The sequence below is a fragment of the Rhinolophus hipposideros genome (genome assembly GCF_964194185.1).
Source record: "Rhinolophus hipposideros genome assembly, chromosome: 12".
NCBI lineage: Eukaryota > Metazoa > Chordata > Mammalia > Chiroptera > Rhinolophidae > Rhinolophus > Rhinolophus hipposideros.
Genome location: NC_138058.1, coordinates 60,129,957 through 60,153,607, shown reverse-complemented (window position 1 = coordinate 60,153,607; position 23,651 = coordinate 60,129,957). Strand labels below are relative to the sequence as shown.

General features: G+C 51.5%; 2 protein-coding genes across 2 annotated transcripts in view; one reads left to right on the top strand and one right to left on the bottom strand.

The window, feature by feature from the left end:
• Positions 1-449: 449 nt before the first annotated feature.
• CIMIP2C (ciliary microtubule inner protein 2C) lies at positions 450-12,873 on the top strand (the record flags this gene model as incomplete). The annotated part of the gene is made up of 4 exons (XM_081068403.1): positions 450-550; positions 9,392-9,665; positions 10,929-11,041; positions 12,729-12,873. The coding sequence occupies exons 1-4, from the start codon at positions 477-479 to the stop codon at positions 12,871-12,873; spliced, it is 606 nt and encodes a 201-aa protein (XP_080924529.1). The 5' UTR covers positions 450-476.
• Positions 12,874-13,320: 447 nt separating this feature from the next.
• Positions 13,321-23,651, bottom strand: part of CIB4 (calcium and integrin binding family member 4) — a gene marked incomplete at its 5' end in the record, with an annotated part of 51,066 nt that continues 40,735 nt past the window's right edge. The window contains 3 exons of the mRNA XM_081068579.1: positions 13,321-14,839; positions 16,374-16,462; positions 17,341-17,450. Coding sequence (XP_080924705.1) covers positions 14,809-14,839; positions 16,374-16,462; positions 17,341-17,450 — 230 coding nt within the window. The 3' untranslated portion in view covers positions 13,321-14,808. The remainder of the gene's footprint in view (positions 14,840-16,373; positions 16,463-17,340; positions 17,451-23,651) is intronic.

Sequence of the window (23,651 nt, the reverse complement as noted above, 5' to 3'; positions counted from 1 at the left end):
CCCCGTGGGGAACCGGGGCGCGGCGGGCAGCGATGGGGAGCGATGGCTCCCGGGCTCCCGCGGCCCCTCAGGCTCCCAGAGCTGAGCCGTGAGGGCGCCGCTTTCTGCGCTGCATCAAAAGCGAGGCGTTTCCCGCCGGGCACCGGGCGTCTAACAGCGGACAGAGGGGCCCGCCTGGCCTTTCCACCGGGTCTCCGCCTCCGTCCCGGGTCTGGGCGCCCCCACTCCCCGCGGCAAAGCCGAGAGGGGACCCCATTCCTGGATGTGGAAGCTGAGGTTGGGGGTGACCGGCGATTTGCGAGGTCACAGCACGTGGACATGGGGGCATCTCACCCCGCGGGGCTGCTTCAACGAGGGGACAGCGCGGTGGGGGGGGGGGCGCGGCCCTTGTGGCGTCGCCAGGCGCGCGGTTGCCGGGGCACCGGGGCTGCGGACGGCGCCGCGGGGAGCGCCAGAAGGGACGCGGGGCTCCCGCCATGGCCTCTCGCGGCGCGGGCACCCTGCTGAGCGAGTTCAACGCCGCCTACGTGCCCCCCGCCCTCGTGCCCGGGTAAGGAGCCTGCGGGCCGCCCCCGCCCGTCCGAGCCGCCGGGGCGCCCCTCCCTGCCCTTCCCCCAAACCCCCCCTCGGCCGTGGAAACTCCGCCCCCGCTCCTTTGGGGCTTGAGGGAACCCGGGGCGCCACATTGTCCTCTAGCTCGGTGGTCTTCCGGGGGTTGCGCGCTCAGCAGGCAGCGGCCGGCGGGGGGGGGGGACGCTCGGGTACCCTGGGGCAGGAATCCCACCCCCGAGGGCGCAGAGTACACCCAGCCCGGGGTAACGGGCCCTCCAGGGGACGGAGGCCGGGTAACGGGGCGGGGAGGGACACTCCGCGTGGGGTTGGCGTTTGGAGACGCGCGGGCAGGAGCAACAAAGTGAGGAGTCACCGAGAAGGGAGCAGGTCCTTCGGCTCCCAGCGCCGTGTGGGGCATTCGGGATTCGGGCAACGCGGGTGCCCATCGTTTGGAGAAACGGGGGGGGGGGGACCGGGGGCGGGGCTCGAAGAATCCGGCGAGACGGGACGGCCGTGCGTTGGGTGCTGCGCGCCATCCACCGGAGGGGGCTCGGTTTTCGCGCTGGTCTCACTTCATCCTCCCAGAGCCCGCTCCCCAGAGCTGCCTTGCCTTTAGCATTTTCAGATGCAGAGTCAAACCTACCCTTTCTTTCCCTGGATGTTTTCAAACTCCGAACATCCAAGATGCAAGTCTAATTGTTGCCGTCCTCCCCTTTCTCCCAAAGTGTGTGAGCTTTCCCCTCCCAACCTCCTCTTCCAGGGTGTAAGATTGTCTTATCTCTCTGTCCAGTCAACTTGGACATTTAGGGCAAAGGCTGGATTCTAAGAAGCAACCTGCACAATATCAGCACATCTGTGTGAAGTGAATGAATGAATGAATGAATGAATGAATGAAATTAATATCTTTAGAATTCTGTAGGCAGGTCTTCCTGTGGATGAAAAAAAAAAACACATGCTCTCCCCTGCAGTCTGAACAGAATGCAAAGTGAATACAAGACATCATAGTATATTTTGTCTGAAGTTTGGGTTGTTTTGAAGCAGGATAAGTAAGACATTGAGGAGCTGAGGTATTAAACTCATTTCTGCGCACAGAGGTAGTGCAGTAACTAAGCACTGGCGCTGTAGTTTTAACCCAGCCCTCTTGTGGGCAGAACCTTGGAGAGCTCAAAAGCCACTTAGGTTCCAGTCAGAAAAAGCTGATTTACCAGGTCGCAGTTTCCTCCTATTCTTTCATTCATTTAGGCATTCGTTTGATGAAAACATGTTGAGTACTTGGTATGTGCTGGCTGTTGTGTTAAGACAAAAATGCGGGGGGGGGGGCTGCCCTTGATGGGTTCCCAGTCTGGCATTAATACATAAGGTTTAATTCAAATCCATCTTTGTAACCTTGGATAGTGGTGTTTATATACACCACATTCTGAGTGTTTATCATGAGGTTTGATTTAATACATTGATGTATTTTTTACCTTCAGCCCCCCCCCCATAGTCTCCAATTTGACCTTAACCCTCACCCATGGTTCCCCCACTCTATTTGGTTGTGGGAGAGTGATTGTTTCAGAAGCAATCCCAGGACGCTTCCCTACCCATGCCACTTGTCTGCAGTTCTCTTGAGCAACCTGTCCTGTGATTGATGTGGAAATTGTGATAACAAGTGAGCATAAACAAGGCTCCCAGCCTGGACTGGACTCCTAGCCTTGAGCTGCTCAGCCTGGGTCTGCTGCTTTCTCGGCTGGATCTTTCTGGGAGGGGTATGCTCTCCCTAAAGATCCCCATCGATGAGGGATGAATTGAATCCTCTTATGTTTCTAAATGCTACCCCACTGGCAATTTTGTTCACTTAATGAAAGAATCCAAGAGTCTCCGCCACACTTGGATAATTGTTATTTTTGTGTGTCTTTTCAAACATGAATCACAGGATTTTCAGGGCAGCCAGTCTCTTCTGGCACTCACATCATCCCTCTTACCAGTGTTATTCACAGAGGCAGAGAATGGTGAGGCCCTAGGAGATCCTGTGACTTAGCCCCTCCCATTCTAGACTCAGTCCCTGAGGTCTGGAGGGGACTTGCCTGAGCCCCAGGCTGGTGATGGAAGAGCTGGGCTGGAACCAGATTCCTGATGCCCCGTACTAGCACCCAGGAGCCTCTCATATGAGTACCTACTATGTGCCAGGCACTGTGCTGGGATTTTAGAAACTTCAAAAGAAGACTCTTCATAACAACCCAGATAAGAAATGAACAGCTTGCCCAAGGTCATTTAGCAAGTTGCCCTGTCTGGTCTTTATGATTTCAACACCCTGCTCTCCCCAGGCTCCAGGCTAACAAGCTATTATCCTTAGTAAGATCCCTGCAGTGTTCAAGGCCTGGTTCTAGGTGCCAAGGGAAATAGGATGCTGGTCTTCAGACTAGTTGGCCAGGGTGCTCCATCTAATCCTTTGCTGCTCCAGGTGGCACTGCCCTCAGGCAGCTTGCCACTGTCTGGCCTGTGTACCATCCCTGCAGGGAGCAGGGAAGTCTTGAGTCAGAGTTCCTGGGATTGTAAGGCTTTTTAAGGATGAGACTGGCCTTAGCAAGACTCTGTGCCTTCTGCTTGCAGGTCAGATCTGGGTGGCATCCATCCTTTTCTCCTTGTCTCCCACCATGCCTCACTGGTTCTCGGGGCAAACACGTGACCTGCCATTGTGCATTCATTCATGCACAGACTGCTACTGCCCCTGATGCCTATAGCTCCTGCCCAGCAGCTCTCACCAGGAGGGAGGGCAGGGGAGCTTGCACCCCAGCCCTTCCCTCCATCTGCCTGGAGTGGTAACTGTGCCCATATCTGTCACTGAGCTAAGCCTGGACCTCAGGGGCTTCAGGGCCCTAAAATCAGCGCATTCCACACTTGCCATTGTTGAGAGGGTGGTCCCACCCTCTGTGTTCCTTTCCCTGGAATCCCTGTAAAACAGACAGGCAACGCCCAGTGGTATGTTAGTTAACGTTTAACAATCAACTGTCTAGAGGGAAAAAGCTTTAATTTGTAGCAGTCATATATGTTCTATAAATACTCCCACCTCAGCTGATTTCAAGCGATTAACATGGTATCACTGAATGCAGAGTTGGGAAGAGACATGTGGCAGCAGAGCACCACACAGTAATTCCACCAAACAGATACAATAGAAGGAAATTACCTCAAGAACACAGACAATAGTGAAATGTATGAAATCATTAGGAAGCATGAGTTTTGAATGTTATCTTTGTTTTTAATATAATTTATTTAATTATAAATTTATATAATTTTATTTTTAATACTGGCTTGTTTAACAACAGGCTTGCAAAAATCCTGAAAATTTAGCAATAAGCTCCCTTGAGCCAGTATGAGCCAATATAAGCTGCCCCTAGCACATTTCTGCCTGCTCCCACCAGGCCTGAGACCTCACTTCTCAGGGTGAGAGAGGGGCAGGCCAGACACGATGAGGGGAGGGTTTATCAGCTGCATCTCTGAAGCCCCTTCCATTTCAGCCCAGGCCCTGGAACTAAGGTGTGCAGCCCTGAAGACCGGCCAGTGCATCCTGGGTATGAAGCAAATGCCATCTGCCCAGGTAACCAGAGGAGACCCTGTGTGCCCAGATAGTAACCAATGCCTCTCACACAACCCTGAGAAACTGGGAAGCCTTCCTAAAAACAGAGGGTCAGGGCCCCTGGAGACCTGGGCTTTGGAACAAGGATGCTTCTTCTCTCCAGGAGAATTATCCGCCCTTAAAATGTGCCTCCATTTGTCAGTTCAATGCAGCAACATTTACGGAGCACCTACTGAGTGCCAGGAATGCCAGGGATAAAGATACAAATAGAACACAGCTCTCTCTCCCCATGGAGTTTATAATTCGGAAAGAATGAGTGAAGGCCCAGGTAATTACAACATAGCTGAATGTGACCTGGGACGTAAGAGAGGCCCAAAGAGCAAGGACAATTCATAGAGGGGACAGGCATGGCCCATGGATGGGTCAGAGAAGGCTCCACAGAATGGGGGTATTTGAAATATTCCTTGAAGAATGGGTTAGATCACAACAGGGGAAAGGAAGAGAGCAGTGTCTTCTGGATGCAGCGATGGCCTGAGGAAAACATGGGGTGGAGGTGCCGGCAGGATGTATTCCACAGCAGCAAATGTCCTGTTTGGCTGGAGTGGAAAAGCTGTGGCATGAAAGTGGATAAGACTGGAAAGACCTCTCACAGAAGCCCTTGTCAAGCAGGGCCTTAAGCGCTTGGCAGTTTGTTCTTAATTTCACAGGCAAGGAGGAGCCCTGGAAGGTTTTTGCCCAGCAGAAGGATCTGAACAGAACTGTACTCAGAACCAAATGTTGTGGAGAAGAGGGCACGTGTGGAATGAGGACACGTTAAATAGTAATAAGTTAATTAGTTAATAGGGCTGCTCCTAGGATCCCCGATGGCTCATGGTAATTATCTTTATGGTAGCTATGGGGTCAAGCAGTGCTGTCAAGAGGCAGGGACACTGTCCCCTGCAGGCACAGTAACCACAGTAGACCTTAGGGTGCACGTGTGATTGTTGCCCACGGCCCGGCTGAACACTGTCTTCTAGCTTGTGGGGTGTGCAGGTGGGTGAGGGGCACAGGAGCATTGAAGAGGTCAAGGAGTAGGTGTGGTGGCACCGCAGGGACAGTTCAATGTCCCATTATGAGACCCACCATTCCTTTCTGTTCCTCTCCACCTTGACGTGCCACACAACTAGCAAAATGGGCCTTCCGAAGGCTACACCATGGAACTGCATGAGGTCACGCTCAAGGCACGCAAATGCAAGTGCATACAAGGGACACAGCCCTAGCTAGCCAAGGAGTGCGGACTAAGTGCTAAATAAATGTGCACATTTGCACGTGCGCCCGCGCACACGCGCCCCTCCCTGAGCAGCAAGTTCTGAACGGAATCTGGAATCCAGACAGAACCTTAGGAGCACTGCGGAGGAGAGGGCTTCTATTCTATTGGAATGCAAATACCTTGGCATTCAGAGAAGGTAGAAAAGCAGGGAGCAGAGGAGGAGTATGGCAGAGAGCATGGGGGTGGCGAAGAGAAGAATCACAGGAACACGTCACATTTCTATAGATACTTCCTTCAGAGGAGCGCGAACGCCCCTGTGGGTGGGATGCTTTGTGACAGAACCAAGCCCCTTTGAAAACAGCGTTCCAGGACATGATGCCCCCGGGTTTCTGGACTTCTGCCTCCTCCAGTGAACATTTATTGAGCACTTGTCACGTGTCGAGTGCTGGAGATAAAGGGGAACACAGATTAGCAGAGGAAATGCACTACCATGGATCTGTGTGGATGACAGACGATCATCTTACTGTGAAGAGGAGACACTGGTAGAACCGGGGTGTCCAGTCAGGGAGGATGGCAGAGCACCCTGGTTCTGTGAGTGAGTGGGAAGTGCCCCGAAGGGCAGGCAGAGATTTGGTATTCCAGGAGAGGAGATGTGTGTGATGGCTTGGAGGCATAGAGAGCATGTGGGGCCCACAGGAGTGAGTAACACTTCTGGGGTACAGGGCACCTGTGGGGAAGTGAGAAGAAAGAGGTGAGCCTTGGTGACTTGACGTATATTTGAGAAAGATTGCCCAGGATCAGTGTGGATGGCAGGCGGGAAGGAGTGAAACCTGGTCTAGCACACTGTCTAGGAGATTCAGGACCATGCAGGTGAGAGAGGAACAATTGTAGCAGACGGATGCAGGGTGGTGGGAAAGTCACTAACAAGGGAGCATAAGCAAAACTTAGCAATAGGTTGGCTGTGGAGGACAGCAGGGTGATTCCTGCTTTCTGGTGGATTCTGGTGGAATCTGGTGGGTGAGGGGGGTGTTAGCCAGGAGAGGCATATCCAGAAGAAGGAACAGGCTGGTTTCAATCGCAATGAGTGTGGATAGCTGAGGGTGTGGATCTATAAACAAGAGAAGGGTCAGAGACAGAGATACAGATTGGGGGGTCCTCGGTGTTAGAAGTCTAACATGGATGAGCTCCTCCAGAGGGAAGGGTCCCTGAAAAGAGAAGAGGACACCAGCATCTAGAAGATGAGGAAAAGAGTCAGACCCCAATCAGTCCTCCTCCACATTGAAACCTCCAAGCGTCACCCAGTGGAAACCCTTTGGTGGAGCTCCACCAATACCAACCCTTTCCCCCCACCCCAGATTCAGCCTTCTCTCCTTCTAATAGCATTAGAGCCCTGACCACCGGCATAGCCCCTGAACGCACACACACCCTTGACTCAATGTATCCTGAATGAGGGAGTGGGCTTGAGGAAGAGGGCAGAGCGAGTGGACCTTTAAAATTCCTGTCACCTAGCATTGTGCCAGCACACACTAGGTTCCCAATAAAATAACTTTTAATGCCATCTGAGTCTGTCTGTTGTTTTTTTAAAAGATACATGTACAAGAAAACAACAAACCACTCCCAATCCAAACACCTGCAATTAACCAGGGTTAGCATTTGGTGAACATCATTCTAAGTTTCTTTTTATGTGTATATTCAAATAAAAGACAAGATGGATGGGTGGATAGAAAGATAGACAAAGCAATTTTACAAAATTAGGATCATACTATATTTACTATTTAAAAATGAAAAGCATGAAATTTAATCTTACTAGAACTTAACTGAAGACAAAGATACTGAAGCAAAATGGAAAAATAGCTAGACTTTGGATAAATGCTAATTCATCGCAAGAGATATTAGCTCATAAAATGTCCCTCTGAAGGAGAGAGAGAAAAAAAAGGGAGAAAGAGAAATAAAAAAGCCATTAAGAGGTTAGAGTCATTATTTTTTTTTTTAAACAACATTTCAATTTTAGACCAGATCGCGCGCTTTCAGGGTGGTATGGCCATAGACACGTTTCAATTTTAGATGCCATGGGTTGACTCTGCTTTAGAAATTCTTAGTAAGTACACGCCCATTTTCTCGCTACCTACCCACTCCCCAGTTTTTTTTGTTTAAACTGTTTGGTACTGTGGTAGGTATTATAACATTTACATTCTATTCTGCAACCAGCCTTCACCTGCTATTCCTAGTTCTGTACTTAAATAGATTTGAAGCTCACCAGCAGTTGTTCTAGCAGAGGTTCTATATTACTGAGTGTTTTTTTCTTTTGAATCAGCTCTCAGTTGACAGGAGTTTGTCATATGACTTTCACAAAGAGGCCAGGGGTGCTTTATTTCCTAAGCTCTTTCATGCTGGGAAAGGACTGGCAGCCACCTTTATACTTGAATGACCACTTGGCCAGTTTGATACTCTTGGGCCACGCTCTTTTCCATACAGCATGTTGTCGATGACCTTTCTTTCGTTTTCAGGCTGTCGCTTTATTATCTCTCTGTTGGGGTTTGGTAGCACCTGTTGACCAGCACCTCTTTTATTCCCTATGTTCTGAACCACTTGAGAAATCAGATAAAAGTGAGAAAGCTGATACCGGGAATCAGGCTGACACTGAACTCCAAAATGAGACCGCCCGGCTGCACTGGGTGGGGCAGGCTTTCCTCCCAAAGGGCAGTGTGTCCACACAACACAAGGCGTGGAGAAGCCATGTGGGCTTCCTTGCTTCCGAGAAAAAGGGGGAGGAGGGCTAGGCTTCAAGAAACCTTGTTTTTTTTCCCTTCAACCCACCAGTCAGATGTTCCTTCACCTCCAATGTGGAAGAGCAAGTGGATAACAGAGGCTCTTCTGTGGGGAGCTCTTTGCTCACGGAAGGGCTCACTGGGATGAAGGAAGAAGCATCTCCCTACCTCTTGCTTTGACCTATGGATTTATTGAACTCATATTTTTGTGAAGTCTCAAACAAAGCACAAAGAACTCTCAGGAATTCTGCGTCTACTTCTCAGGTTGTTTCTTCCGAACGAGTTTCTTCATCAGTGAGAATGTCACAGAGACAGTATGAGCCAAGAACATTAGACTTACCAATTGGATGACATTATAAGGCTTTAATGAAAAAGTACAAGTTCACATGTAGGTGGTGGGCCGGAAGTTGTGGGAAGCGTAGGAGTGGAAGACCTAAAGAAGGTACAGAGGATTCCTTAGAGAAATTTGGAAATAAAGGAAGAGAAAGGGTGGTACATAAGAAAGAAGCAAGGCTTATTGCAGAATTTTGTGGTCTAGGAAAAATGTGCATGTTTGTAGGTAGAAGGGGAGAAGCCAAGAGAGAATGAGAGGTCACAGATGTCCAGGAGGAAGGACAGAGGCTGAGAGAAACAGGGAGGGACCAATTAGGGCCGTGAACGGAGGAGGGGCGTCCAGACCCAGGAGGGGCGAGCCATGGCCAAGAGGAGGACTTGGTCCTGGAAAAGGCCAAGGTGACCCGCTATGCTCAAAGGCACTCAGCAGCCCCACCATCTTTCCAGGGCAGGAGACTTGACCATCTATGAGGAACTCAAGAAGGGGCAGCAGAAGGGCAGAGGCTTGTGGGAGAGGGTTATGACCACCAGGGTCAGGCTATCAAGAGCAGAGATGCCAAGGGGACAAGAGAGGTAAGGCTGGAGGAAGGCCTGAGTCCGGTGGAGGAGCTTTCCCCTCCACCGCCTGCTCTGGCCCAGGCGGCCTCAAGTATGGCCAGATTCCAGAAAGGCACTGGTGTTCTGGCACCTGTACAAGCCTCTGGTCTGGAGAGGTGACCGTCCTAGAGAACTAGGGGAGAAAGAGGCCCAGAGTCTCTGTCACTTGTCCTTCTCTAGAGACCTGAGCTGGGCAGTGCACCTTAGGAAGCTTCTCAAGAACCAGAGGTGACCCCGGCGCCCACTGACCTCACGCCCAGTGTTAAGGGCCTTCCATGGAACTGACCCTGGAGCCCTTCCGTGACCTGTCCCTCCCCTCCCCCACTGCTGTTACAGGTACCAAGGCCATGTTCCCGGTGTGGCCTTCGCCTTCGGCTGCCCGTATGGCACCGCTACCCTCAAGTACTTCCAGGACCACCGCAACACAGCCCTGGGGAAGAGCCACACTCCCTTCAGCAAGGGTGGCCACTTCCCAACCCTCTTCTCCCCAAACCCCGACATCGTGCTGAGTAACCGCTCCCACACCCGGGACCGCTGGCTGCACACCCCCACCTATACCCGCTTCAACCTGGACAATGACCGCTCCACCGAACTCACCTGCTTTTACCAGGTGGGCTGCCCTCCCGCTGACCATGGGGAGGGGTGATGGTTGGGGCCAGGGGAGACCTCCCACCCTCCAGGGCACCTTTACTTGCTGTTTTAGAGCCCCTGAGCCAGCAGGGCACGCGGTGAATTTGGCTAGGAGCAGTGGGGAGAGAACTCAAGACAACACTTCCCTGACCTCCCCCTACCCAGGGGCTCCTGTAGTCTTGTCCCTGCTGAGAGAGGTGGAGCCTCTGGCCTGCGGCCTCTCAGCCCTGTGAACTCTTGCTTACCTCCTGCCTGGGTAAAAGGCAAAGGTTGACCCCAGGATGAACCACACATGCACAAAGGGCCCACTAAGCCTTCACCCGGATCCCACCACAAGTCTGCTCTCACCTGTACTCGCCCACCTGGAGCCAGGTGGGCCCACCTGACACCCCAGACTGCACTCTAACTTCCCTCAAGGGAAGAGAGGCAAATGGAGGAGGACCTGCCCACGTCCCAATGTTCTTTCCTGCTCCTCTGTCTCTTAAAGCCTTCTCTGGCTCTGGTTCAAACACGTCCCAGCGGGCCACAGGCACACAGGCACTCAGCTTCCTTAGTGGGAACTAAGGGAGCTATGATATGTGTCTGGAAACCACACTTTCTCCCTCACTTCCCTTGCAAGCATCCCTCCAGCCTGACTTCAAGGACACAGGTGCCCCCTGGTCCCCAGGGTAGAGAACTGTATGAGAAGGTAGCCTCCTCTGGGAGAGGCCCAGATTGATGCCGTCACAGCCCAGGGAGCTGTGGGACTGTCTCACTGTCCTCCATTTTGACGCTCGCACAGAGCATGCCCTGTCTGGAAGGGAAGGAAAGGGAGAAACAAGCACACCTCTGGGCCTTGAGAAGCTTCCTAAGGTGCACTGCCCAGCTCAGGTCTCTAGAGAAGGACAAGTGACAGAGACTCTGGGCCTCTTTCTCCCCTAGTTCTCTAGGACGGTCACCTCTCCAGACCAGAGGCTTGTACAGAGCTTACCTGTGCCACCTGCTGAGCTGGGCCTCACATACCGTACTGTGCTGGTCCCTTGTCTCATTTACTCTCCATAGCAAAACCGGTGTGGTGAGTGTCATTGTCATCATTAGACAGATGAGAAGTCAGGCTCAGAGAGGACACCGAGCTGGGGACTCCTTCAGGGGCATTGGGGAGATGCCCCACGCCCTGCCCAGGCACAGCCAGGCAGGGACTGCAGGTGCCCGCGGTCACTCCTGCGCACTAACAACCTGCCCTCTCTCCTCCCTCGAGCTGTAGATGGCACAGCAGCACCGGAAGTACTATCAAGACAAGACGGGCTTGGTGCCCCGGGTCCCCTATTTCGTGCTGCCTGTGAAGGAATGGGAACGGTACCCCATCCCCACCGACCTGTGAGTGCCTGCCTTCCTCACCCACACATGCAACAAGCACATGTCCGCAGGGCACCTGCTCTCTGCCCAGCACACAGGCACCCAGACTGAGAAAAGAGTTAAGACCTTGCCCTAACCAGCCTACAGTGCAGAGGGTGACAGTTACAGAACAAGGGGTCAGGGTTCCGGCAGCCTGATGATGCCAAGAACCTGAATGGATGGAATTAGAAGGAGCATTTTCCTGGCCCGATGCACTGGGAGTTTGGGAGCAAACCCCATAATCTTTGCCAGCCTGAATCTGCAGGCTTCTTCCAAGCCCTGCAATGGCAGCCTTACAGCCACGCGCCTCCAAACGCGGCGCAGCTGCTCTGAGCAGCAAGGAGTTGCTGCCCTCTGGCGGACACGGAGGGCACTACACAAAGGAGGGACTGTCCCCCAATACGTGCAGACTCGAAACATGTTCTGTAGATTTGAAAATGGCTTCAAAATTTGTCCACTTGACAAAAGGTGAAAGTCCCTCAATGCCTGCACCTTGATGATTTTATCCTGGAGAGCTCCTTTTCCCAAGGAAGGCCAGCTGTTCCTTGTGAGATAACCTGGCACACGGTTTCTTTGCCCGACACCCAGGCAAGGATATCAGAAGGCTATGCCATCAAGGTGTAGGGTGGGTTAGCGGGGATCAGGAAGCAATGGACAGATCTCCATGCTTACTTGCCTCAAGAGCCCCGAGTCTCACCATTATCATTATTGATGAAGCAGCAACCTTTTCCATAGAGTTTAATGATTTTTAAAGAAACAGATTTAACTGCCTGGATAGGTTCCTCTATGTAGGATAGATAGTCTATTTAATAAACGGGAAAACTGAGGTTTAGCGATGGCCTCAGGAACTTGTGCTGGGCAGCCAGTCTGCTTGGAGGTAGAACTGGAGGCACCCAGGCCTTGTGATGCAAACGCTAGGGTTCTGAGTTGTCCATCTTTGCCTCTTGAGGTGGCTCTGAGCCACTGCAAACCTGGAGCCAGAGTGGGGCCTCTCCTGGGCATAGAGCTCTGGAGACTTCTCTGGGCAGGATCTGTACCTCCCGCAGCTGTGGGGAGCCTGGGACGCCCCATCTCCATTGCTTCTCCAAACTGCCTGGCAGCCTTTGCTGCTGTTGATGGCTTCACACCCAACATGGAGGGCCAACCCAGTGGCTGGCAGTAAGAGGGCGAGTGTCTGCACTCAGCCCTTCCCCTGATCACCTCATGGCCTGGGGCAAGTCCCTTTCCTGAGTTTTATCACCATCACCATCATCACCATCACCATCACCATCACCATCACCATTCTTCTAATATTTGTTGAGAATTTGCTCCTTGTCCAGCATCGTGTTAAGTGCTTTGTATGCATTACCTAATTTGCTTCTCAAAACCAAGCTAAGAGGGATATACCGACATTGGTCCATTTTCCATGTCTACACTTCTAGCAGGAGTTGGGCCAGAATCCATCCCAGCTGTGACACCCATGTCCTGACTCTTAACCACTGTTCTGTTGTGCAAACACAAGTTATTTTTATGTTAACTGCAGGGTGACTTATCAGCTGTTACCCTAATGAGCAGCCAGCAGTGTCAGCGTCAGCATGGTTGGGCAATGGGCAGGTGGGGCTGTGGGTGGGCATTTTTCGCCCTCCCTCCTTGACACACTGTGTAACACTGGCTCCATCCTCACCCTCAGGCCTTCTCTGAGCCCGAAGAACAAGTGGCACCTTTTAAGACTATGCCCTGAGAACATGAAGACCTACCAGACGTTCCCATCGGGGAAGAGGGTCTCCTCACAGGAGCGGCAGAAGAGAGACTCCTACTTTGAGTTCAGAGCGTGACGCCTGGCAGCCGTGGTCCTGGCCAGGTTGGCTCTTTGGAATAAAATCTTTAGCCATGACCATCCCATGCTCCTCTCCTCTGAGCCCCAGGAGCATTTGGTTACAGCAGGACAACGCCCAGGGGTCACACAGCACTGTGTCTTAAGGGCTGTGAAAAGCTTAGTCCAAGGATTCAAGCCAAAAAAGTGCATTTGTCAGCGACCTGTTGGGCTCACCCACCTTTCCCCCTGAGGTGGTGGAGATAGAACTGAGGACTTTAGGGATCCTGAGTTGTGGTGGCAGGTCACCCAGATAGGAGATACCTTCCAGCTGCTTCCACTGGTATAATTGAGGAAGGCCCATTATCCCACATCTGAGAATGAAGGTGAAGTGACCCCCAGGACAATTGCATATGCAAAGGAATTCCTGTTTGAGCTTGGCTCAGCATCAGTTAGTGCACACAATAACCTGTAACAGAAGTGGTTTTATTGATAAAGACACTGAGACTCAGAGAAGTTGAGAAAGTTGCCCAAGTTCACACAGCTTGGAAGTGGCACAGTCAGGATTTGAACCCAGGTCTGTCTGAATCCCAAGCTCTGATTTTTCCACTCCACACCCTGCTTGTGGTCCATGTGGTGACTGATCGGCAGGAATGACACAGCCCTTGGGATCCTGAAGGACCCTGTGGTGCCAGGGAGAAGCACACATTTCTGCCTTCTGCCCAGACTGGCATGGATGAGCTGGTTTGGCATCTACCCCTGGGACTATTTCTAGAAGGGGACAGGAGGGAGTCACCCAAGACTAAGCCACTTTTCAAGGAATCTCTAGGCCAGAAGTGGACACCGGAAATGGGTTCCGAGGTCACATGCCTGAGGTGGCTGGGGAAGGCCAAGTTCTAGAGTGTCTATTCTCACCAGGCTATTGTTTCCCACTTCCTGGGAGACCTCCTGCCTGCTGGAACAGGAGACAGGATGTGGGTGACAGTCCCTCAGCAGACAGGATCTGGGATGGGGACCTCAGGCCAGGTGTATACCCACACTACAGGAGTTCTCCAACATTCCAGCACTTCCTGGATTTAATCAAGGTACTCACCCCTGCATGATGAGTCAGGACCTAAAAGCAAGGGACCACTGAGGGTTCAAGTACATGAGGGTGAAACAGCCCTTCCCCTCTGAGCCATCATCAGTTAGACTCCTCCCCACAGGACACTGTAAATAAGAAAACCTTGTGCCCATCAGGTAGGTATCTGACAGGTCTCAGAGACCCCCATTAGGGGCTTCTCCTGTGTCTCAGTCTCTGGCCAGCTGGACCCCAAAGGGTCCCTGAGAGGGCCAAACTCATTCCAGGGCATGGCCGAATAACAAAGCAAATAAAATGATTGCTGGTCACACACTGTCACATCCCAAAGGCCTGGGGGTGCCACGTGGGGCCAAAATGTCTTCTCCCTTAACCAGAGCTGGGTAGCCAGGTGCCACCTGGAATGACCACTATGCACACGTCTCAGGACAGGCTGCCACAGGAGATGCAAGGAGAGGTGCTGGGGGTAGGAGTGTGGGCTGCAGTGAAGGGAGGGAAGGACGTATATTTTCCTGTTGAACTTCTTCCCATTTGTCCCAGTCCTTGCTGTGATGTGGGTAGGGATTTGAATCCTGCTCTTGAAAAGACTGGCTATTCCTGCTTGCTTGACGTCCTCAGCTAACTGAAGCCCTGGAACAAGCAGTTCTCAATTTTTTTTTTTAAATACTTCTATATGACCCTGCATTCAAAACATGATGAACTAATAAGGCAAAGAAAAGGGTTTTTCTTTACTTTACTGAATAAACAATATTCTAGAAGTGAGGGAGGGTCAGGGGAAAAGTCAGACTTCTAATCAGAATCCCCTAGTGTCCGGAAAGGATTGGATTCCAAGTTCCAATGGTCCCCTCGAAGTCGCCAGTTTGGGTATTTGTGGCCACATCAGCATCCCCAGAAGTGAATTCGAAAGGAGCTGAAAGAAAGAATCCATGAGCCATCTTGAGCCTGCAGGTCTAAAGCACCCTTTGAACTCTGGGTCACTGTAGTCCTAGAGGCACCCTCCCTTGCCCACCTCTCATGTCCCTTTCTCTGAGTAACGGCCAGTTTGCAGCTCTCCTAAGCCAACCCAAAGCTGCCTTTAAGTAACTTTTGGTATCACTAGAATGCAAAGGGTGTTTTATAACCTTGTGGTGCTAGAACCCATGGAAAGAAATGTGAGAAAGTCAAAGAAAAACTCAGGGAGGACAGGATTCTTGCCCCAATTATGTGCTGGGCTATTATGGAAGAAGAATTACCCTTGGTTGGGGTGGTTCCCAGTGTGGACGCTCTTATCGAGAGTCTGCCCAAGCCACAGCCCCCTGGCAGCCCTGTTGGAATGGAGAACCCTCTCCTCCCTCCAGGTGGTTGGAAGAGGGGTAGACACTTGACCCGAGTTAGGCCAATCGATTCTCTCTCTGCAAATTTGGAGTCAGAGCTGAAGGATATTACTTAGGAGTTACTGAGGGTCACTCAGAGCCAAGGAGATGTAAACTTGACCTCTGTGGGGAGACCATATTTGGTCTCATGTCTGACTAAGCAGAGATTGCGGGTTTGTACATTGAGCTAAGTGTGGAATTGCTGAAGAGAGAGGCAGAGACTGTATCCTAGGGTTGCGTCTATCCCAAAGATGCTATCCCAGGTTCCTGATTGGGTGTGCTCTGAGGTCTAGGTGCCTTTGTTCTTTTTTGATTGGCTTGTTAAACCGTGTGAGTGGGCATTCTGCCTTGTCATCAAAATCACCTAGACTATGAGACCAAGGGCAGAATAGGACCCAGGAGTAGCAGACACATGAGAAAAAAATGCCAGCTCAATACATTGGGGTACTCTAACAGGGCTGTTGGATCGTGAAATGGGCTCCCTCCAGGGATGGTGCATTTCCCATAACTGGAAGGCTGCAAACAAGATTGTTAAACACGTCAGGGAAACATGGAGATGGCCAATCATTTCAAGGGTGCTTGGACCAGACAAGACCATTAAGGCCCTTTTGTGCCTGAAACAAGGTTTGGAAAGGCTTGAGGTCCTCTCTGGTCTCCACCACCAGACTCCTCACAGCATCCTGGGACCCCGTGCAAAAATCCCCAACTCCTGGTGACCCCTGGAGGTTGTGGGGGAGGAGCAGGACTAGCGGTGGCAAAGGTAACGCCCCAGGTCAGGGGACTTAGGGAGCAGCACACAGGTGTGTTGTAGAGAAGAAGCACCTGAAGTTTGGACCACCGACATACCTCATTTGCAAAGCCTGGAATGCAACCCCCCCTTGCCTGTCAAAACCCCACTCCCTGACTCTTTCTAGGTTTCCTAATTTCTCAGAAACTCCAGTTTTGCTGATTCTGAAAGAATCTGCAAAGTGCCCTGGAAACTCATGACTCCCTTGGGAAGACTGAGGTGCCCCATTGACTAAGGGGAGGCTGGGGGGCCCTTCTTGTCCCCCACTCTGCTGGGCATAGCTCCCCTCCTCCAGAACACCTTACTTCATGAAGTCTGGAGCCTTCGCCATGGCGTGTTCAAACTCTGAGAAAGACAGCATTTTGTCGTTGTCCAGATCCGACTCATTCAGGACCTGGCCAGGGGCGCGGGAGGAGCAGAGAGCAGAAAGGAGTCAGGCGGGAGCATGAGACGGGGGGCTCAGGAGAGGGGGAGAAACACCACATGCCGTGTGCTGCCATAAGCCGGGCTCTCTGCCAGGTGCTCAACACTCATCCCACAGTGAGGCAGCTCTTCTCCTTCTTCCACTGCCCCCCTCACCCCCAGACAAGGACACGTAAGCGCAGAGAGATGAGGTGTGTGCACTGAGGCCTGGGACATCGGGGGCTGGTCTCCTCATGGGAAGCGTCCTCTTGGTGCCTCCAGCACACACTTGGCAGTGAGATGCTAAGGTGCAGGGTGAACAGGGTGACACCGCCCACCCACTCCTGTCCCCCAGTCACAAGCAGGGATTCTGCACTGCAAGGGCTCAGTCAGGTCGACGAGGCAGTAATGAGCCCTCATTGCTTTAGCTCTGCTCCCAGTTCCCATCCAGACCAAAAGCACGTGAAGGGCCTCATGAGCTGAGCACACATGGATCCATGCCCTGTTGGGTTCATGAGGCTGTCTTCATGTCCTGTCATACTTTAGACTGGCACTCCAGGACATCTGGACAGTGTGTTGTGCTGGGGTAATGTGGGAAAGGAGGTGTTGTGATGTGTCCATCTGACGCCAAGCTGCTATTGGGCCACCTGCCTGCAGCGTTTGTGGGAGGGACCCTGGGAGGGGGTGGCTTGGGCACACTGCTCTGGGGACCCTGGCAGGGAGGCAAGGAAGGAAGTCCTGATCCTGGAGGAAGGACAGGAAATTGGGGGGTAGTTGCCTCCAGCCACGTGCCCGTCCCCCAGGGCACGTCGGCCTGCCGCCATCCGGGGCCTTGGGGGATGCCCGCCCCACCCCACCCCAGGCACACACGTGGTCCGTGAGGTCGGCCAGCAGCTCCTCAGATACGTCATCGCTGTTGAGCAGTCGGAGGACCATCCTCTGCAGGTCCTCCTTATCAATGAAGCCGTTCTCGTTAAAGTCTGCAAAGAGGAGGAAGGGCCTGAGAGGCAGGGGGCACCAGCCAGGACCCCACAGACTCCTGTCAGCCTCTGCGACGCCCCATAGAACCCCGCTGTCCCAGGTGGGCCTGAGCCTGGCTCTCGGTCAGATCTGCGCAGGCCTGAGGAGTAGGCGCTCCAGCCGCTGGGCAGCCTGCAGGTGGAGGTGGTGCTTAATACATGATAAATAATGATAATGAGTAATAAATAGTAATAATAAGAAGAAGCAGGAGCGTGGATTACGTACTACCTGTTCCAATTTGCCCTGAGAGCTTCACCTGAAGTCACTGAACCTTCCCAATTAATCTTTTATTTGGCTCACTTTACCAAAGGGAAACTGAGGCACAAAGGTATTACATGGTTTGTCCACACTACCAGTAAGTGCAAGCAGGGGGATTCTGACCCATGTCGGCTGGTCCCTGAGTCCCACTATGCTATGCAAACATCCATCTCAGAACTCACAAGCCGGTAGGTCATTTGGTGGCTAGGAGCTTGTCAGCATGGAAGAGCAGAGGGAGGGCTGGCTTTGGAGCTAGCGGACCTGCTCGTGTCACCCTGCCTCAGCCACAGAGATGTACCAGGCTGGGTCCTGCCCACAAGGAACTCCCAGGCTGGGGGTGAAGAGGAGACTGCCTGACACCCAAGCAGCGTGGCTCCAGGAAGAGAGGAACAGACACCCCAAGGACTCCAAGGGTTTCCAGATGGGCAAGCTCATGTCTCGTTGGGGTGCAAGTGAGGGAGACTTTATGAAGGAGGCGGCATCAGAGAAGCACTAAAGGGCCTGGGCCTGCAGAGATGGTGACTGGAAGAGTGCCAGGGTCTCTAGGGACAGTGGCAAAGAAGGAACAACACCGGAGTGATCAGTCGGGTGAGGGGAGAAGGTCACAGGTTAAATCCAGAAGGTGGGTCGAGCTTTGAAGGGCCTTGAATGCCAGAATGAGACAGTCCTTCCCTAGGACACCCCACACGGTCCCTAAACAACTCATCAGCCATGTAGTAAATGCAGTAAACTTAGGTAAGCGTAATTACTGCCACGACAATCACGGAGGTACCAGGCAATGGTCCAAGGACTTTCTATTTCACTGCACTTAATCCTTACAACAGATGAAGAAACTGAGGCACATAGAAATTAAAGAACCACACTTACTTCTTGAATCTCATTTTAGCCTCTTGCTTTCAAATGTCCCCAACGTCATACCTGCAGCCTGGTTTCTCCTTGAACTCCAGGAGCATTCGCGTATGTCCACCTGCCTTCCTGCCCTCTCCATGTGGTCTGAAAGATCCCTCGAGGTCAACCTATCCAGACCCAAACTCTTCATACACACCCCCTCGGCCTGTCCCCATATCTGGGGCACTTACAGCTGTGCCCTTCTTGGCAAATGGTTGACTCCAGCCCTTCTAGTCTCTTGGCCAATAAACTTAGAGTCACCCTTCCATCATTCCCCACAGCTCACGTGTCAGCAAATCTTCCCAGCTCCACCTTCAAGGGACAAAACCCAGCAGGATGACTTCTCCCCACCACAGGGCCTCCGCCTGGTCCAGCCTCCATCCCCTCTCTGTAGGATCACAGCAGCAGCCCCCTTACCAATTTCCCTATTCTGGGTCTGCCCCCTTCAGTCTATCCTCAACTCAGCAGCCAGTGATCCTGTTAACCGGTCTTTACTTCTCCCTCAACACCTCTTCTCCCAGCCAGAGCAAAGCCCAGGTCCCGACAGTGGCCCCCAAGGGCTGCCCTGCTCTCACTGGCCTCCTTATCATTCCCCATCAGGCCAGGCATGCTCCTGCCTCAAGGCTTCTGCACTGGGGCTCCCCTCCCTGGAACACTTCCTCCCACAGATCCTCTGGGTCTTTATTCCAATGCCAGCTTCGCACCAGGACACAACCCAGAACCTGTCTAAACTTGCATTTCCTGTCCCTTTCCCTGCTTTATTTTTCTCCCAGCACCGAATATTACCTAACACACTACTGTTTCACGTATGAGCTTGTTTATTTCCCTCCACCAGAATGTAAATTCCACAAGGGCAGAAAGTGGTTTTTTATTGTTGTTGTTGTTGGTGGTTTTATTTTTGGTCACTACTGTATCCCCAGCTCCTAAAACAGAATAGGTGCCCAATGAATACTTGTTGAGTAAGTGAATGAACAACCCAAGGTCATACATTGGTAAGTAATAGAGACTCGATGAAACCCAGGCAGTCTGACTCTATGGGCAGTCTATGCTTTCAATCACTCATAACTGCTTTTATTGTAACAAAATACCCAATTTTTAGCTGGGCATATGATTTTCTACAATGTGCACCACATTTCCCAGGTTTCCTTGCTGCTAGATGTGGCCATGTGACTGAGTTCTGGCCAACGAGATGCCAAGCAGAAGAGAGGTGCAGGCAACTTCTGGGAACGTCTTTAAAGAGAACGTGTATTCCTTGTGACAATGAGGCAACCTGGGGAATGAAAGATAAAGTAACAAAATAGGAGGAGCCTGAGTCTCCAACATTGCACAACCACCGTGAGCAAGTGCCTCTGGAAAGAACATGTAGCTGCCAGCCATCTTGGGAGCTATCTTGTGTAAGCCACTTGGGGTTCCCTGTCAGTTATCACCAAATTTAACTCTAATTAATTCATTGTCTGAACCTCAGTTTCCTCATCTGTAAAATGGGTAATAGCAGTACCTCCACATAGTTGCTCTTCACAGTCGCTATGAAGATTAAGTAAGAAAATACCTGGAAGTCAGCTGGCATGGAATTTGGAATATAGAAGGTGCTTATTAGATATAGTAGAGGCTCAATTCCCTATCATTTGATGATTGCTAAACACACAAAAAATGTAAACCTTAGCAACTGTAATATCCTGCTTTGAAGACTGAGAGCTAAAGCTGTGTTGGGCCCAGAGTGGAGGAGTACGTTTATTGATGTCACAGGACCCTTCAGTGGTAGAGCCAAGACTTTTGTCTTTATTCCCCAAGGCAGGACATGGATGTGGAAGGTGCAACTAACCGCCTCCCTCCTTAAGCAGGTGGCTCTCACCCAGCTGAAAGTTGATCAGCCCCAGGGACTGGAGGCTAAGGCCCAAGACGCTCATTGCTCAGCCAGGCTTTCCCTGCACAGCCTGTGCTATCATACTCCATGGGGAATGGCTGAGAGCAGGTGGAGGAGGCAGAGGGCCTGGGCCTGGGACTGGACGCAGTCGGCAGCCACAGTGACATTGCACTGCTGGTGGGAAGCTCTGCAGCCTCTCCCAGAGACCCCGCAGTGTCCCCAGGCGTCCTGCTGGCCCAGCTCCCATATGCAGAGACTGCAGCAAAGTGACATGACTTTGGTCCTAAGCCAACTGGAAACAGAATCCTTTGCTGGAGTAAAATGTAGTGCTGGACAGTTCCTGTCCTTTGGGGTGCAAGGGCAGAGCAGCCTGGGAAAAGGCTGGGGGCTGGGTGCTCTGGGCTGCTGGCCAGCCCATGGGGCCTTAACAGCCTCTGGACCTGCAGCCTTGGGACACTCTGGGAAGGGGTGGCTTCCTCTTAATAGGGGAGATTAGAGTGCTGATGGAGTCAGGGCTCATCCTTCAGGTCCCCCCAAAATACTCTTACCACCATCATCCCAACCTCTCTGCCCTATTACTGTTTGCAATTTACAAATTACTTTCACAAAAATTAGCCTGTTTGATGAAGTGAGTCGGGCATGTTTTCATTATTTTCTTCCCAAGAGAATTAAGGTTGCCTCCCTGGCTTCTCCTCAGCCACTAGCAGCCCTCGTTACTGTGTCAGATCTTGGGAAGATGTGGGGAGATCTGCCACTGGTGCCCTGGTATCTGCCCGAGAGAAATTCACATCTGGCAGAAGCCATACTGATGGGAGCAGAAAGGCAATGCCGGGGATGGCAATGCCAACAGGTAGAAGGCAATGCCAACAGGTAGAAAATCTCCCCAGAAGTGCTGAGACTGAGGGATTGATCAGTAGAAGGTCAGGTGTGTCCCTCAAAGCAGATATTGGAGCCCAGTAGGTACATCTCAAGCAGGTGTGGCTGGCCCTGCTGGATTCTTGACCAAGAGCCATTCACTCCTTCTTTATTACTAATAGAACTGCATCTCTTGTTTAGGATGACATCATGTTCCGCTTAAAACACTCGGCTTTCCAGTCTCCTTTGAAGTTATACATAGTCACGTGACATAGTTCTGACCAATGAAATATAAAGTTGCTTGGTAGGGCTTCCAAGAAAGTTTGTTAAAGGAGAGCGGACTTAATCTGTACCTTTGAATGTCCATTTTGTCCATATCCCTTCTTCTATCCCTTTTTCTTCCTGCTGGAAAGAAGATGAGATGCCTGTAGGCACAGAAACCATCTTGTGACTGTGAGGACAGCAGTCCCATACTAAAGATGGCAGAACAGAAAGCTTGAAGAAGCCGGGCCCTTGGTTACTTCCTGAAGCCATTTCCCCAGCTCTGGACTGCCTGACTCCAGATTTTTATTTTTTAACATGTATTGTCTTACATGTAACCGAATGCAATCCTAACTGAAATAGTAGGTCAGAGAAAAGGTCTCAAATTCTGCTGCACTTCAGAATCACCCAGGGAGCTTTTACAAAGCTCACCAACACCCACCAGTCCCCAGCACCATTACATTAAATCACTGCCGCAGAGGCCCAGGCTTTCGCAGGTCTTAAAAACTCCCTCGGTGGCCCCACTGTGCAGCCACACATGCAAACCAGTGGGTTAGAGCTTCTTAAACTTTAAGGTGCAGAGGAACCCCCTGATTCAGGGATGGGGCCTGAGACTCTGCATTTCTAACAAGCTTCCTAGCAGTGTTGACGCCGCTGGTGCATGGGCCATACTTGGAGTGATGAGAGGCTGGAGCACTGAGTTAGGCCTTTGAACTTAGGCTAAGAATGACTGCCACAGCCATTACCACCACCATGTTCTCCTTTTCATCTCCTGTTCTTTCTTTTTTTCCCCCTCCTGTTCTTCCTTTGCTGCTATCACCACCATCTCAATTTCTTGAGCAGCCACCACGTGCCAGGTGCTGGGCTCAGAGATTCACATGTCCCATCTCTAATCCTGCTGACAGCTGTGTAAGGTAACAAATCTTCTGAGCCCAAAGAGAATTCGTATTTATCTGGGTATATCTGATGAAGTCTTGGAGTTTATGAGTCTCTAGGCATCTCTTTGCAGAGCTGATTTGCATGAAGGCTTTGCACTTTTTGTTTCTGTATTTGAGCTCAAGGAGGAAGGAAACCATTCCAGGGGACCTGGAGAGATGGGGTAGAGGAAGATACAAGGACAGCATAGGGGAGAGGTGGTGTCTGTTACTTGATCTGAGCTGTGGCATTCTGTCGGACCTCTTAGGAGTGAGGGCATTCTCTCCATTTCTGAACGAAACACAATTTAGCTCCTGTGCCTTGAAGCTTGCAGAGAACCTGCTGCTCTTCTAGCTCCCTGAAGATTTGGGTGTTTTTGTTTGTTTAGACCTGGCAACTGTGAAAAGACAGCTGAGGTAGACATCTTTTGGGACATCTTTACCATCTCTGAGAAGTGTTCCCACCCTCAGCAGTAGACCTCTTCAGCCATGTTTGTTTCTGTGGCTCTGCTTCTTCTTGGCTATGGTCGATTGGACAAGGCTGGTCATCCAACCCAGGGGCAGCTAGATCACTGGTTTGGCTGAGCCAATTAGCATCTCCTGAGAAAATGGAAGTGAGAAACAGAGATGCTTGTGGCTAGTCAGAGTGAAGCCCACAGGCCATGTGAGAGGCCAGGACCATCATCTTTGACCCATAGTCACAAAGGCATACAAATCAGATCTGCAGAAAGAGAAGGTGCACAAAGGGAAGCAGAGATGAGAGACTAGGCATCCTCAAAAAGAAAAGGAGAAAGTAACTCTTTCCTTTCCCGATGCCCGGCCAGCTGCATTCTAGCCCCACAGGAGGCCTGCTTCCGTTCTACCATGGGTGCCATCCTGCTTGTGGTGGACAAACCCCAATGTCCCCACCCCCGTATTATCTGTACCTCTTGGTGTTCACGTTTCTGTATAATCTACACCCCCATTAGAGTGGGCAGGAATTATGACTTACTTCTCACCAACAGACAGGTAAGAGTGATGGACTGTCACTTCCATGATTACAATATATTATATAAGACCCCATCTTGCTGGCACACTGGCTCAAGAAATTCTCTCCCTGGCTGTGTTTGAAGAAGCAAGTG